The 17,645-nt window shown below is 36.1% G+C and overlaps 1 protein-coding gene across 9 annotated transcripts in view; it reads right to left on the bottom strand.

Moving 5' to 3' along the window:
• SUPT3H (SPT3 homolog, SAGA and STAGA complex component) overlaps nucleotides 1-17,645 on the bottom strand; it is a 303,750-nt gene that overhangs the window by 171,858 nt on the left and 114,247 nt on the right. Inside the window, exon 3 of one of the 9 annotated variants that reach the window (XM_068936987.1) lies at nucleotides 14,553-14,669. The exons of the other annotated variants lie outside the window; for them this stretch is intronic. Within the exon in view, the coding sequence (XP_068793088.1) occupies nucleotides 14,553-14,560 (8 nt within the window). The 5' untranslated portion in view covers nucleotides 14,561-14,669. The remainder of the gene's footprint in view (nucleotides 1-14,552; nucleotides 14,670-17,645) is intronic. 9 annotated transcript variants of the gene reach the window in all.

Here is a 17,645-nt window from a genome sequence, read left to right on the forward strand (position 1 = left end):
GCAACAGGAAAAATAAACAACATTATCACCCACCTGAAAAGGAAAAAAAAACACCTCAAAGTAAGCCTGCACTGTGTTTGTAACTATACTTACCTTATCCTACACTTCAGTGCTCTACAAATTAAAAAAAAAGCTAAATTCATTTTTGCATAGCTGGATTCACCTGTGAGGATTTCTTATTTCAAGTCAAAGAAGCACTTGCATATTTTTCAGGCCAGAATGGAGTATTATCCTGGTCGCAGGTGCAGGACAACTATCCAGTGCAGCAGTGTCCACACTGTACTTCTACCAATCTCTTCAGCTTTGCTTTTAAAGACACGTTCACCCATAACCACAAAGATTTACCCAGATGAAGAACCCACTACTCCCCGCTCTGTTGAAATATTCCAGTGAAGATGTAACAAGTCTATTCTGCTTTCAGTATTAATTTACCTTGCTTCACTTTCTGATCACTGCCTATCATGCAAGTGGGATTCAACTTCACATTCAGCCACTTAAAATTTAAGTATCGGCACTCCTAAAACAATTAACAGTGAATTAGTCGATACAGTCACTGGAGTCCAGAGAGCGATGCAGCTAACTGAATGCAGGGTCTGCTTTAAGGCGGTATGAGTAGATCTCTAAGCTGCCCAGGCTGCAGATTTTAACTTCCAAATGATCAAGATTATTTTGAGTTGGAGATAATAATAGAGTAACAATTTCATACAATTAGTCTGAAGGTTGTACTTTGTCTGAGCAACTACACTTGCCCCCAAATTTATAAAGTGACAACAACAATAGCACGTTAAAACACTAAACAGTTGGCGGGTGTTTCAAATAATGTGACCTAACTACTGGTACAGATTTTTAATATTTGCATTCTGAGAACCATTTTAATCAATATGAATGACATAAATATTGCATAATGCATAATGAATACAGAAGAATTCAGACAGAAGATGTCATTGATACTGATCTTTTCATGTACATTAATGAAAAATAATATACTTAATAAATCACAGATGGCTATAATCAGTAAAATACTGATCATTTCTTTTATGTCTCTTACATGTTTTAGACTTCATATTGGCTCTGGATGTTACTTTTACTTACTGAAATATCATCACAAACTGTTTATACAATTAACGTAGACTGCTTCTGAAAATACAAAGCCCTTTGTGCTAAAGCACTGATGAATAACTCAGACTGAAAAAGAATCATGTAACGGTGAGTGACAGAACACACATTTCATCATTTTATTTTTAACATGAGTTACTCAAGCTCAAAACAACACACCCTTCCTCACTCGACGGTTCATGGAAATGAGTTTTTCATCATTTATGCCAAAGCCAAAAGCATGCAAGATAAACATCTAGTCTTTACCATCCTTACACACAGGTCTAATTCTGAATTTTGTTGTACAACAAAATAAATGATGTTACTTTGCTTGGGGGAAAAAAAAAAAAAAAACTTGTCGGAAATCTTGCTAGGTGACTTCAGCTGCCATTTCCCCAACTTAAAAAAAGACAAGAATATTGCCTGGGGGGAATGATTAATGTGCAAGTATGATTAATGTGCAAGTCTATCACATCCCTATATTACAATTAATAGAACATTAGCAAAAGTCAGGACTGAAAACTCAAAGAGAGGATGGCTATGGATTGTCATAGTAAAATGTGGGGATCCATGAAATCTCAGTATAATCTTGGATATAGTAAAAGAAGGTTTAAAATGACCAATTAAAGCTTTTATCAATAATTTCAGATAAAAATTATGCTTCTGGTATCCAAGTGAAGTCGATTGTGCTGTTCTTTGGATAACATACAAATATTCCTAATAATTTCTTCCTAAATTTCCTGAACCTTCCAAATACTGCCTTCCTATATTATCTAAGTTATCTTTCCTAAATTGCATTATCTAGTCTAAATATTAGTAGTATACCCTAAGTATGCTACTTAAGACAGAATTGATTGTAGTGTTTGAAACCTAATATGGAGGGAAGTACTTTCTACAACTAGAAAACTATATCATGTTCAAAAATACGCCAACTCATGTTTTAAGCAATATGATTACTATGACTTTGATCCATGCATACACAAAGTAAGAGATTATTCAAATATATTAGCATGCTGTGGTCAGTCCTAGATGTCAGAGGGTCATATACAGCTTGGAGAAATCAGCAGAAGAGTGGTATGAAACCAAATTTGCCCAAATGTTTTTAAAATGGAGAAAATAAAGAGTTACAGCAGTTTGCTAAAAATAAACTCTACTAAACTGAATGCAGGGGAGGAGAAAAAAAAAAAGTCTCCATTAATGAAGTTTTGTAATTACTGTTGTGGTTTTGCAGGCTTAACAGGAGGGCAGCACGCATCAGTGAACGCCAAGTATCACAAAGACTTTTACTAGTAGGAAAAAGAAATCAGGTTAGACGAGGATACAAGGGGACCGCTTAGTTCCTGTCTTGACTTGGGTTTTATCCAGCTTGTACACGCCAAAGGCCTTTAATCTCTTAACTACTGTTTCATTAGCATCTCTGTAGAGATTCAGGGTGTTTAGATTATCTGGGAGGCTTTCATGTGCTGAAGTTGAAAGGCTTAATATGAGAACCCAACAAGCCCTAGCAAAGTAAGCTTTGGCACCTCACACTGTATCATTTTAAGCTTATATATTGTAAGGACTTTACTCCCATGCCCGGCACTGAAAAAATTTTAAAGAACTATCCCAATTTGCTGATCAAGGCCGAAAAGGACAACTATTCAATAAACAACATAAACGCCCATAATTATTTGCCCAGAGGAAACCCACTGACAAGCTACCAGCCTGAGCGCTGGTAGATTACCAGGGAGAAATATGGTTAAGAAGTGCATTCAATTTGTAAAACAATGTAATACTCACCATGGAATAAATATTTAATATGAGACTATTAAGAGACAACTATCTCACGTGAAAAAAAATAAACAATCCATTAATGAGAAATTCTTACTCATAAGGTTAAAAAAAAAAAAAAGCACAAAAATGCTAACCTGAAGCATTACACTGCTAAACTACTACTGAGAATTTATTTGGGGCCATTAACGTCACCAACCAAGACCTTGCAAATATTTAGGCTGACACGTCACTGGAAACAAGCCACACAGGTCGCACGCCCCAAATTTATGGCAGATGGCAGCCCCGCTCCCGAAAGCTGGGCTCCTTTTGCCTAGGCCGCCCGCTTCCCGCGGCTCGGCAAGCTGCAGCCCCGGAGGAAGCCACATCCGAAGCCACAGGCCGGCAGGCACCTGGGCCAGCTCTTCCCACAGGACGCCGCTGGGCTTTAGGTTTCCTAATGCCACGGGGACATCCTCAGAATTTGCACAGCGTTTTTAAATAACAAACCTGCTACCTCCCTCCTGACCTTTCCTGCCATGAAGGTAATGCAAAAAACAACAACAACAACAAAATTAGTGTCTCTATTCCTAACCCTCGCTATCACACAACTACTTCGTTATGTATTTAACGAAGACAAATGACCACCTCATGACGCTGCTTCTCAAGACGTTATGTTTTCCTGCGGCTCGGTGACGTTCGCCACTTACTCCCGTCACGCAACTTGATTCACGCAACCGTGTGACGGGATGGATGTAAGAACGCGTACGCGTGTTAAGGCTGGGAGGAAATTTAAACAAAAACCCACCGTTTCATCCATCATTGCGGTGAAATATATAGTTAGATGCTCTAAAGAAGGGTTATAAGTCTTCTTCAAGTCCGGTTTATAGCTTGAAAAAGGACATGAAATTATCTTTTCTTATAGCACATCTGGAAAGTTGAAAATGTCTGCTAGCAAAGAGGCTAATTTTTAAGTTGTATTATTTAACTTCTGATTTTACTGCTGAACAAGAGATAAAAATTTGTGGTTTAAAATCACTGCAATAAACACACAGAATTATATTCTCCTTCAATCTATAATGCACAGGTAAATATATTTAAAAATCTGCTTTTAATTGGCTTCACTGAAGAACTTACGCAAATAAAGTGTGTGTTATTAATTCTTACTTCAAAGACTAGAAGCAGAAGTTGCCAAAAGTAGTTTTCACAGTGACAAATCCTGTCAGCCCTCACACATTTTACTGAAAAATTTAGAGTGTATTTTGTTAACTTTCTTGCAAAAATAAAACACAGCAAAATGTCCTTTATGCTTTGTTACGCATTCAAAGAATCAGATTCAAAAACATTCAGGAAATCAAAGGGAAGTTGAGCTTTCTTTCACCTTGGATATTTTGGCTCGGACAGCAAATAATAATCTAATAATAACAATCCAAATACACCAATTTTTTTGTGTGTACGTTTTCAAATAACTTTCTTACTTGGCTTTCACGGGCCCTTCATTTTTATTTTTGCCTGCAGAGAGGCTACAAAAACTTTCAGGCTACAAAAACTCTCAGGATTAAGATCTCTACTTAGCAAGAGTAAACATCATAGATGATATGTTTCGTTCTATATCCAGCCTGATTTTTTAAATTATTGTTCTGGGACATTTAATCTCTAAAAGGAAGTTTTTGGAGCATACTAATTTCATCTCAAAATTCAGAACATTGCGCATATATTTGAAAAACTGTACTTTTTCAAAAAAGCTTACTTGATGCTAAAAACATTTTAACTAAATGTGAAGATAGATTTTTTTTTTTTAATAGTAACCTGCACATTCCTGTTGGCGGGGAAAGGTATAAAACCGATTAGTTGTTTTGGGGGTTTTCTGGGTTTTTTTTCCCTCTTCTTCTTCTTCTCACCTTTGGGTAAACTCAGTTTTCCAGACACCTGAAAGATGAGCCTCCTTTCAACAAAGCTAAAGTTTACCCTAATCTCAAGGCACGTATTTTCTAATGGTATTGATAGGTACATATAGCAATAAGCATGACTATGCTTCACAACTAAAATAACTTACACCATCATTTTTTAACCGTCTATTAACCCTTCCTTACATGCTTCAGTCACAGTGAACCAGTTATCATGGATCTCTATAACATAATCAGCAAGAGAAATATCACCCTGAAAAACAGAGGACAGTTTCTTTGGTCCAAATTCAGAAAGCAATTTCTCTGCAATTACACATTTTCCATATTTGGGGGGTCTTCAGAAAGAAAACACCTAGAGAAGTTTGGTTTTTTGGTCATTTCTAGTCATCCCCTACCTGGAGCTTCTCCCAAGTAAGCCCTGCTCTAATTACCCCACTGGGAAATACAGAAGTGTCCTATCAATAGTTTATCTCTGTTTTCACATAGGTGACCTCTAAGACAATTAATTCTGAACTTTATCTGTTAAATGCTCAGAAATGCTCACTATCATACGAAGGAGGTGCTACCACTTTTATTCTCAAATGTCCAAAATGGTCTTTTTCTTTTTTCTGCATTTCACTTTTAGATACCCAGATTTAGATATGCAAGTCCTCGTTTTCACAGGTTGCAAATAGAGATGTCAACCAAAGGCTGGTTTTCCCAGTATCAATTGCACAGGAGCACACTGATTAAACATCAACTAACCCAATTATCTCATTTGGCCATAATTAGGGGATGCAACTCTGTTAGAGATTTTGAGGATTATCCAGTTTGTGAGGAACGAGGGATTTCCAGAAAGGAAGAATTCAGAAGATGGTACGGAAAGTGCACAGCAGTCGATGCCCTTGTAGCATTTCCCTCATCCTCCAGTCCCAAATGTGCAGGATGTTTTCAAGCTGTACCCTCCATGCAGGATTTTCCCAGGCTGAAGCAATGCTAGGGAAGGTAGGCAGCAAAGCTATAATCAGGTTATGGCACATGCACGACACCAGGATAATTCAGGTATCCATGTACAAAATTGGCAACTTCAATAAGCACCATACTTTGCAAAAATAACTTATTTATTAACAAAGTAAAAGGTTGAATCAACTTTTTACAATCAATTTTGAAAGTACCATGTTTACTGCTATTTCTAATGTTTATGTAACTTAGAACATCCTTATATTGTTTTACTGAGTAGCAGTAGATGAACTTTTGGCTTTATTACATATCAGTCAATATTATTAACCGTATGTACCATATGTATGTATGCATTATTAACCATAGGTACTGTATGCACGTGAATACTGACAGTTTGCTCATTTGATCTTAACTAGTTGTCTTTTCTCATTTGACTCAGTAAGGCTGCAGAAACAGTAGTAAATGTAATCAGCATGATGCTGAAACTATAATTGTTGGCCTTTACTTAACTTTAAGGGAGAGGGCTATTTCTTAAATCAGGGGCTTGTAAACAATCATTGTATTTAAAGAACTGAGGAATGGTAAGATAAACCGCATGTATACTCATATTCCCACTGCCTCCTCGAGACTGAAGCTTTAAGTTTTATTATCCTTATTCTAAATATTCTTTTAGAAGAGGTGAAGAATCACGTATTCCTATAATCACATTTTCTGTGTTATCATTTCTTTGGAAAAACTATCTCCCCTCTTCGCAAAACCTTACCTTTGTCTAATATCTTCAAAATGATGTTTTGCTGTTTTGCTACCCCCTGGGCATGTGGGTTCACAACTCTCATTAAGCATAAAATCTGGTTAGCAAAAGATAATTTCGCTTATATTAAAAAAAAAGGTTCCAAGACTTTAAGTTAGTCCTCAAAGGCTGAAGATGACTTTGGGTTATTCCTCAGCTATTCCTTCTCTTTATTTCCACTGGCTCCGTCTTCTCCTTAACATATTATACCTATGCTTAAATCACGTTCTCATCATGGAAGAAACTTTTCCAGAATTTTAAGTTATCTAAGGCTAACACTGAGAGAAGCGTCCACGCTTTAGTAATGTCTAGACTCACTTATTGCAGTGCTTTGCTTTAAATACCTTTTACAAATGATTACAACTTCTGTTGAGTACAAAAAGTTTAATTTTTAGCTATATCTGCTATTTTAACATACTTTAAAAGGTGAATAGTCACAGTTCTGTGTACAGAAAGTTAATTAAATTAAAAATTACTGCCTTTAACACACAGGCTCCTTTTTATAGCATTTAATAACCTGCTAGCTTCTTCGCTTATCTATTTGGAGAAATTACAGAGGAACAAATGAGATGAAAAATCTTACAACCTATTTACACTCAGCATTAATTCTCTTAGCGTGCAGAAATTTGCCCTTATGCTTAACACTGCCACACAGTAAGGACGTCCACGTGCATTAGCGCGGGTCAGCTCATGCATTGCGAACTTACATGCTAATCTACTTCCTTTTGAACTTTCTGCACAAATAAACCCAAAGCACAGAAAATTTACCCCAACCCCCAAACACAGTTCTCTAGGAAGGGATAAAATTGATGTGTTTTACACTAAAACCTCCATAAAATCTTGCTTATCCATAGCTGAATACAGGGTTTGCAATGGAAGAACCGAATGAATCCTAACTACAGCTTTTTTTTTTTTTCCCCCTAAATGATGGTCATCAGGAATTTGAGCTGGATAAATCTTATGCATGCCATGAAATATATGCCTTTGCACATCTTGAGAGCCACCCATCTAGACAACACAATATTCTCAGTCTTATGTCAAGGAATGCAAAATAAAGAAAAAAAAATCACTTCTTTAAATCATGAATTCCTGGTACTTACGATTTATAGCTAACGAACTACATTTGTGCAGTTCAGCCAAGGCGAACTCCCTGCCCATCAGTGGGCAGGGTTGGGGCCTCCTTCCTCCAAGATATATGGTGTTTGCATTTGAAAATTTTGCATTACTGCTGAAAACAGACATCAGCATAGAGCAAACAGCATAGCCCTCTGCAACCAAACCCCACGTTTCAAATAGAGATGCAAGAACCCTAAATCCAGCTACTTAAACCCCCTACTTTTCTTTTGTTTAGTAAGTGTGGAATTAAGCTTAAATTCAGAAATAAAATTCACAGGGTAGATCCATCTTTAGCACGCAGGTTATTTTGTATCCTCTAACATATACACTATGTCATATGTATTACCACCTATAACCTCTAAACATTGCACATCCATCAGATTAAAAAAAAAAACAAACCTTCCAGTTAAGGATCTATCGTAATAGATTTTACATGTAATGTTAATCAGCTGACCCATCAGTTATTTTTCTTCAATATCTGTTTTTTGAAGCCCAGATTTTTTTTCTCATTATTAACATGAATATTAAATGAAAGTGGGTAACAGACATCTTAATTACCTAAGTGCTAAGCTTTGTTTTGCTTTAACAAGAATGAACTGCATAGCATAAACTCACTTCTTAGCATACCTTCTTTATTAATTAATTGTTATATTTATAGCATATACGAAATGTTTTAAAGCTAGGAATAAAAAACAAAAAAGATTGCAAGCTCAGGTATTCAAGTATGTTCAATTTACTCTTAACATCAGATTTCTATAAACAAAAGTCAAAATATAAAGCATTCCTGTAAAAATGGATGAGAACAACTTTGGTGGTTTTTGCAAAGCATAGCAGAACTGGAAAGTAAAAATATTATTTTAGGTGGTGAAAACAAAACTTTTTGCATATGTAAGTGAATTATGGTGGGTTTTCCTGTTGCCTGTAATTTAGATTCAGTAATGAAGAGCTTTTTAGGTCCTTTTGTGTTTTTTTTCCTGAGGAATGGGTGATTTTAGCATTTCTTAAAAGTCAACTGAGAGGAATCAGCATTTGAGAAAGATAAAAACAGACACTGATAAAATAATTAATTCTGCTTAAACACAAAGGGTATGGAATTATTGCTGTAGAAACCAAGGACAGACATGTTTTAATCACCAATTTTAACCCTCCATTTCCTCGTTTAGTTTCCCTAAATTTCCAAAGTTTAAACTATACTGTATGCAACTTTCTAAATGAATTTAATTAAAATAGTTTATGATTTCTTCTTGCAAACTTGAATGAAGATGCTACAAATCCTATTTTTAAACCCCATATTCAGCAGTATCTCAAAAATTTCTTCAAAAAAAAATCACAAGCTTTGGCAACTACTATGTTTTACTAGGAAGGACATAAAACATATCAAGGTGACAGAATAGCTCATAACTCCATCCCAATATGTGTCTTAGCTGGGTAGATAGCTCACAGTAGAATAGCATAGAGTTCACGAGCCACCAAAGCTTCTGCACATGGGCAGAGCGATGCAGGGGAATTTACCCTTTTCCGTACAATGTCCCCTTGTCCTACGCTAGTCCTTACTTGCGAAGTCCTATCGGTGCTTAATGAAGACGCAAATATCACAAAATCACGGAAGCAAAGTGAGAGGCTATATATGACTTGCAAGATTTGAGCGCGCTTGGGTTGAAAAGTCTCCACACAAACAGCACAGAAAAGGTTGACTGAAAGTCAGAATTCAATTTCCCTTTCAGATGAAAATTTTACAGTAAATCGAAAGCCATTAAGCCCCTGAACAGCCATCAATAATCAATGTACCTTTTTGTAAACAGATGAAATAAGTCATAATGGTTAGCAACAGTGTTCAGGAGGTATATCCAAGGTCTGATTTACCGCAAGATGACATTTTGGTGTACCTCAGAAAATACTTCCTCTCCACCCTCAGCTAAAAGATTCGGCTTTTTTTTTTTTCTTTTTCTCTCCAGTAATTGCCTCACTTTTAGATCCATCCTCCCTATCCGTTTCTCATCTTATAGTATGTCATTGAGATTTGCTCAGATTTGTTTAAGATTTTTGTTCCAAGTGACAGTTTCTTGCCTAAGTACAGAGAACAATGTCAATGCCCTAAGCAAACCTATACTTTGAAGTGCTGGTTGTGCCCTTGATGGGACAGTGGTTGCCTGAAAATGAATTCGTGTATTCCCAGAAGCAGAAGTATTAGTTAAAGGATTCCAGCATTTCTAACATTCTCAAAAGAGAAGAGGTGTAATCAGAAGAAATTGGAAGATAAAATATTTTTGAGAACGCTTATCCAGATTGAATATCCCATATTCTTCAAAATACAAAATTTCCAAATCTGTCACCCCATGATCATCCTGACTGATTTTTATTGCTGCAAAGATAGCTGATGTTATAACTTTGTTGCAAGTCTGGTGCATTGGCTTTTGCTCTTTAAATTTATCACAGCTATTTCAGACCCATTCCTATAGGCGCAGCAAGTAATTTCTATAAAGGCAAAACTCATGCCAAGCAGTGAAAGTAGCACAAATTGAAACAGTGGCAGGGTTAGAAGTAAAGCTACAGTCTTAGGGGAGGGTCGTAAAGCAAGTGCTAGTGAGCTGTTACAGGCATGCAACCACAGCCGGAGTCGCTCAAGAGCCTCGGCTCACTAAATTGCTGATTACTCTAAATAGTCAGCGGGACTCGGAAGTTCAGAGAACTGGACTGAAGGATTTTTTTTCAGAATCGTTTGCAACAATACGTGCTTTGTAAAAGTTCATGTTGTAGATGGACATTCGTGAAGCATCTTAAGCTAGTAATGAAAAATACCAGAGCCTCAAAATCTTGAGAGCAGGAAAGGAAGGAGGGAGGGAAGAAAGCAGAGGGAGACAAATCTGCTCCCATACCTCATCATAGAGAGATGGAAAAAAAACCTGAATGCTTCTTTGGTGAGATTTTTATTCTCAGTCCATACTCTGCTCTCATCATGCGTCACGACATTTTCGCACAGAACAGCGTGAAGAAGTCCTGAAGAAGAGCCTGAGCACGCAAAAGCTTGTCACTTGGATCCAGCTGCTTCCATTTGCGTAGCAAAAGACTCTCTACAGATCCTGCTTCGTTTAAATCCATCTCCATAAGTCTTCAATGATGTTTTAAGTCACCTAATTTATCCCAATCAAAGTTTTGGAATTAGGCCATGATTGGTACCAATTATTAAGAAGTCAAAAAAGATTAAATGGAATTTAAAATCACAAATAACTCACAAGGCTCGTCTTACATTACTGCTAATGTAACCACTCATTATTCATGCTCCCCATTTTGGGGGATTTTTTTCCCCCCTAAAGCTTCTGGGTAAATCCATCACTGTCCAGAGCTGGGGACGTGGTTTCCTCAGCACTCCACCAGCTCTAGCGTGGTTCTTAAATGTTCTACTAGTGCATGAAGGCAAAACTAGGACCACGTTAAAAACAAAGCAGAGGAAAGGGTGCCCTGTTACCACGGACACTTTACCTGTTGCCAAAGACCAAAAGTTCATAAAGACATGCAGGAGACAACCCCATCACCTGGCTCAATGAGTTTAGAAGGCTTTGATAATCCTTTTAATAAAAATAAATAGTATATGGCAATACAAGAACAAAAAAATGACTGATGGAGTGTGCCCACAGAGCTGACCTTACAAAAATTTGGAGATACTTTGATGGGGAAGGAGACTAAGATGAAGATCGCCTATCTTCAGTTCAAGAGATCTATGAATTAGCTTGAATAACAGTTTTATATGGAAATACACAGACTAAGAAAGGCTACATCCAGTTGCCAAATGATTTTTAAAAAATCCCTAAACCAAGAAATTTGTAACTATCCCAAAAGCAGTTACTAAAAACCCAGGAAATTCACACCTAGCAGCCATGTTATATAAAGGGTTATTTGTTTGTTCTTTATCGCAAAGTGCCATTTTTGGTTTTTTGGCCTCCAATTTTTAGACATTTTTTGATAAATTTCTTATTCCTTTTCTTGACACCAAGTTATAGTTGGATGTTTTACCTTTGCATTTCCATATTTTTTTAATTTTGCATTTCTTGTAAATTTAACCTTAATTCTGAATTTCCTGGACTTTTAATAATGCTGTTGGGATAAATATGATACATTTATGCATTTAGTCTAACCTTTATATTGTTCAGTTTAGTTTCGGATGCATACTTTTTTCATCTCAGAATTTTTAAACTTCATCTCTATCAGAGTCATGGTCCAGTTTTACTACAAGGGGCTGAAAAGTTGTATGCCATCATGTGATGTAGCATCATCCTTCCTGTTCTGTCAAAGTTGATACACGAAATATTTTCATTACACAGACCTGAACAGATCTGCTGTTTCATGATTATCCATATTCATTTAAGAATACTATAATTCCAAAAAAAAAAAAAAAAATCAGTATCTAGAAAAGACAACATGTTCAAATGAGGAATTTGGTCACTGTCACTTCCACCTACAACTAACGGAGACGTTTGGACATCTCCACCTAGCCCTTGGGCCACTTCATATTTGACCTATCCTCAAAATTTGTCTGTCTTTCTCCATTGACCACAGAGGGTGAATAACTTCCTAAATTAGGTAGCTCAGTACTGAATATACCACAATGTTCACAATGCTCACAGATATGTTTTAACTTCCTATTCCATAGCCAACACTTTTGTTAAAATCAGTCTTGCAGGATTACATTTTAGATTACAGAGGGATTGTCTCACTGTCTATTACAAGTTTATGATGATAATAAAATAAATATCCTAAAGACAGAAAAAAGATAAGCATAATTTCCATAAGGATTATTCAAGTCACAGAGATCAGCCTGTGGCAAAGCAAGACAGTGGCAAAGCAAGACAGTGGTGAAACCCCGTTTTTAAACAATATAATTTTGCTGGTGCTGTTTCTATTTCCCTGATAATTTGAACAGTTGACTCTACATTTTTCATTTCAGCACTAAGCAAGCTGCAGAAGACTTAACTAAGATTGATTTCGTATGGTCTGATGTTTTGTGGTTGAACTGCAAAATCTTCAAATCCTTCTTCCTCTGAATTTCCCTCTCCCTACACTTTTCTATCTCACACGGGATTTTGGGTGCTGGGCAGAGGGTGCTGTGTGGCCATCCCATGCACAGTGGCCACTTCTCCTGGGCCAAAGAGCTCCGCGGACCAAACAATGTGCCCCTGAGGGCACAGCTAAACATGGTTGAAATCTGGCAATGATTTTAATTGACATTAGCAATGGAAGACAGCCTGACTGCATAAACTCATCTTCTTCGGATATCGTTCCAAAATGAAAGTCCACAGTAACGACCGACCTCAGCAAAAGAGAATTTCAGCATTCTCACCGTTATAAAAATAAATAGTACTGTGTTTGAATCATGTTTTGATGTTTTCTATAATCAATTTATATTATAATGTATAATATATAATAATATAATAATGTACTGCATACATATTTATATAATCCACAATCAAGAATTTGTTGTTTGAAGTTTCACATGCTTACTTTTCTTCCACAGGCTGTACAGCTAAGTCATAAGTATTTGCTAAAAAACAAACAAACAAACAAAAATAACAAAAAACCCCTAAACTCTTCAAAACTTGAAAATATGCTACATTTAAACATTGTTACAATGCTTATTTTTTCTCCTTCTTTACAGTCTTGCCCCTTGTCACGACACTGAAACCTCAGTGCAATAACTACCAAACTTTAAGTCTGAGACATAATCATCAGCACTGAGCTACAAAATAAAGACAAGGAAACGGCAGAAAATAAACAAAAGTGCCTTCCCCTATACCAAATAGGAAGCTGGCTGCAGATTCAGGAACTATGTTCAATAGATGACTTCTGGTCTGGCACTTCACTAATAAAACCATATTTTGCGCTTGGCAGTTTTCACCTATGAAAAGTTTGGAGGGGAGAGTTGGGTGAGGAGTTTTTTTGTTTTTTGTTTGTTTTTTTTAAGATCTGAGGAAGATATGATCATATTTCTCCTTATCAAATCATGAATCATATCACAGTTTGATTTTAGATAGACATCACTGTTTAGATAAACATCACATACTAATTTAAACAAATGCAGAAGAATAACTCCCCATTAAATAGTGATCCTGCAACACAGAGCCATGACCAAAGCTAAAATGTAGAAGTAACTAAAAAGATAGGAGTCGAAAAGGGAAGTCTGTAGTGGCTAATTCTAAGAAAAAATACGGGTGAGGTCTTTCTCTCAAACTCTCCAGCAACGGACCACACAAAGACATTTTAACTGGTCAAAGCTCAGAGATTTAAGGAGGAAGGCCTCTGCACCAAAAACAACAGCTCCCTTTCCAGAAGAAACTACTCGTGGGTCAAATGCAACGCAGCTCCTCCATGCTGAGACCTACTCTTCTAAACTGATTGCTCTTCAATACCTTTCTGAATTTAGAGATAAGAAAGTTACTGGCTTTACAGAACACTTTATATTCAGTGAGTAAGGACCAACATAACGCCCTTTAAAATAACCCTAACAATTATGGTTAACTGACGTGCATGTTATTATCCGTTAGACTGCGCCACAGTTAAACACACTTCTGAACCTCACCTGTTTTGCTGCATGATGAAAGTAATGCTACAAATCACAGAAAATGCACCCAAACAAGATCCACTTTCAGATCACTATGATTTACAGGACTTTCAAGTTCAAGATTTAAGATCCCCCAGGAAGGAAGCAATTACGTAGAAGCCTTAGGACAGAGAACAAGGACTTGAGAAATCTTTTGTCTGACTATTTACAAAAAGTTTAAACATCACTGGGAAGGATAAAATCAATTTTCAACTGCAACAAAAATTCCTGTCTTTACTTAGGGAAGAGAGCAGCAGTGGCCCAGCTGGTGCTTAACCTCCAGAGTTTACAATTCCTCCTTATTCTCACCAGAAATTCAGATAAGTTCAATTAAAATCATGAAGAAAACAAATAAAACATCCACCTCATCATGGCAGATCCAGAACAAAGTACCCACAGGATCCTGTCTCAGTGGTGATCACAGGCAGTTCAACATTTTCACCTGAAGATCTGGTAGAGGGTCACGGTCAGGATCATGCACCTGGCAAATTGTTAAATTTTTGCCTTATCTATAAGAGTGCGATAAAATTCGTTCATTTATTCAATTATTTATTATTATTATTTACTATTTCACTGAATCATAATTGATATCTGTGCAATAATCTAAAATCTACAAACTCTATTAAGGTACCAATTCTCAGTATCGAACATCCAAATGTCAGCTATATACCTGATTGGTGATGAGAGGCAGAAACAAACCAACCAACCAACCAACCAAAAAATTCTATGTAAACACTACTTGAGTTTCTGTAAAGCTTTCTTTTGAATCAATGCCATTGAAAAAAGATTTCTACAAACATCATCTAGATCTTGTCAGACTCACTGTAACAGAACTGGAATGCTATCTCGATGGAAAAGGTATTTCGATTCTATTTCTCTTGTATGTACATTTAATTTTAATTAATTTTCTAAAATGGAGCATATACCAATTTATTGAAAAATCCTGCTAAAATGGCTTTTAAAATATGTCAAGTAATACCCATTCTTTTCACATTGGAGGAGCATTACTGCTTTTAAATGACATATCTTTAACCCAAGATCCAATTTTAGTTTCTGGCCTACAGAACTCAAGAATGTGTTCTATCTATCTGCTGAATTTTGGTATTAAATTTTGGTATAAATTAATGTAATGTAAACAATGGCCAAAACACAGCTGTTCCAAAATACATCTCCCCAAAACTTGTTTTTATTTTGTATTTTCACATCTGACTGTCTCAAAAATTGTATTAACACAACTTCTTGAAAATGCAGGAAAAATGACCTAATATTAAAATGACCTAATATTAAAAGAGTTTTCTGGAATCTTTCTATCTTTTAATTTCCATCTATGAATCATTTATATTATCTTTTAATAATCAAGAGTTCTTTACGGCTTACTTCCCATATATGAAGTTACAGCACCTTTCCATTTTTAAAATTACTAAGCTCTTAATTTCTCTTCACAGATATATCACTATGTGTATATATATGTATACATGCATATTTTATATATGCACACAGACACATATTGCCTAGTAGCTTTTTAATTTTGTTCCCAGAACAGATAATGCATTCCTGAAATAGTGATTCTTTTAAATATTTTAGGGGAAAATGATAATGACTTACTGAAGTTAGGAGGTTCATCAACAAAACTAATTCAAAAGAAGATTGTCCAGTTCGTTTCTACAGTATTGTTTTTGGTAACAGAGTGGTTTGGATAGGTGGAAGATGCAAAGATTTACAAGTACTGCCTGAAGAAGGCCACATAGGAGGAAGTATTTATCAGGATCTACTAGTGATATGAGTTAGGAGGAGACCTTCTTCCTAGTAACTTTACCAAAATACTCTGAAACACATGAGAATGTGTTTCGTCTTCCACTATTTAATTATTTTTGAATTTGCAACACATCCTTTCTTCTCCGACTGACAGTAAATATATCACACATACAGTGAATTTCTCAGTACTGAGATAAACTGCACACATGGTGCGAGCCTAAATTTCATATTACATTAACCTCAACTTTTAAAAAACAAGGGCACGTAAAAATTAAAAAAAAAAGATCGCAAAAATTCCCTAAAGTAATTTGCTACATCAGAATGTAACTAATAACAATATAAGTTTGGGTTTTTTTTTTAACACTTAGTCCTGAGTTCAATCATATACATAACTATCTTGTCGTTATTACTGCTCAATATTTGTACAATGACATTTGAATACGCTTTGAAAACTCTGCAGATAATGTTTAGTGGTGGTTCACACAAATATAAAAAGAACAGATCATGCATTTAGATAAATTATTAAAGAGGTAAACTTAAAAACTTGCCATCTAAGTGGAAAGACTTTCATTAAAATGAAAGACCATCGGCAAGGAAGATTACCTATTACTAAAACAAGGTATACCTTAGGATTTAGTTAGCAAATTTGCCAGTCTTCACACAGGAAGTGCCAGACTACAACGACTAGATTATGCAGAGGGTTAAACCATATTTGGCCTTTTTCGAGGCTTATAATCTAAAAAGATGATGTAATTTAATTAATTCATTGGGTTGAGTATAAGAAAATTTAAGCACACCATTTGTAAAATGACACAAAACAAAAATGGTTTTTAAAAGTGGCAAAGCAATTAAAATATTTCTATTTTAATCAAGTAATTTACCCATAAAGCATTGAATTCTGCCATAAATTCACTAAATGGGACCATTTTTAGGGAACAAACAGAACTGCGGGGCCAAGAGAGCCCAGAATCAGAAAACTGCATTTAGGACCTAGTATCAGCTTTTTACTACATGAACACTTCTATCTTCTCTATAAGTAAGATTACACTTAATTATCCATCTCAAATGATGCTGATAAGGAACCGTTCGGCTAGAGAGAACTGAACATACAAAATCCTAGAGCAGAACAACTGCTCAAATCAATTCAAATGCCGACGTGGACCGCATCGAAATACATGGTGCGGAGGTCTTCACCTGAGTGGTTCAACACGTCACCGAAAGTTAAGTGATCCCTAGACAATCGCGACCGAGGCGCGAGGACAACCCAAACGCTGGTTCCGAAGAGCGAGCCGCAGCATTCCTGCCCAGAAGGACACAGTTACAAGGCTGTCTTCAGACGGACTCCTACCATTCTAAAAATACTGTCCCACAGCTGTTTAAAATTTATTTTTTTAGACCATAGCACCACTGTTTGGTTGTTTCCAATTTCTGAAACCACAAATAGTAAAAGTGTACTCAGTCTACTGCAAACATAAATAGCAAATGCACGCTTCAGCACTTTTAAAAGGATATGGAAATTGGCAACAAAAATGCAGTTCATGTTGAAAATTTACGAGGGCCCTGCCATATTTCTTCAGAAATACAATCAGGTAAAAATTAGGAAGATCTCTACCAGCTGGGTGGCATTTTTGTGTTTTCTTTACTTATATATATATATATTTTTTTTAACTGAAAGACTTTCATTATGCAACTTCTGGCACTT

This window comes from Struthio camelus, chromosome 3, assembly GCF_040807025.1.
Source record: "Struthio camelus isolate bStrCam1 chromosome 3, bStrCam1.hap1, whole genome shotgun sequence".
In the NCBI taxonomy this organism is placed as follows: domain Eukaryota; kingdom Metazoa; phylum Chordata; class Aves; order Struthioniformes; family Struthionidae; genus Struthio; species Struthio camelus.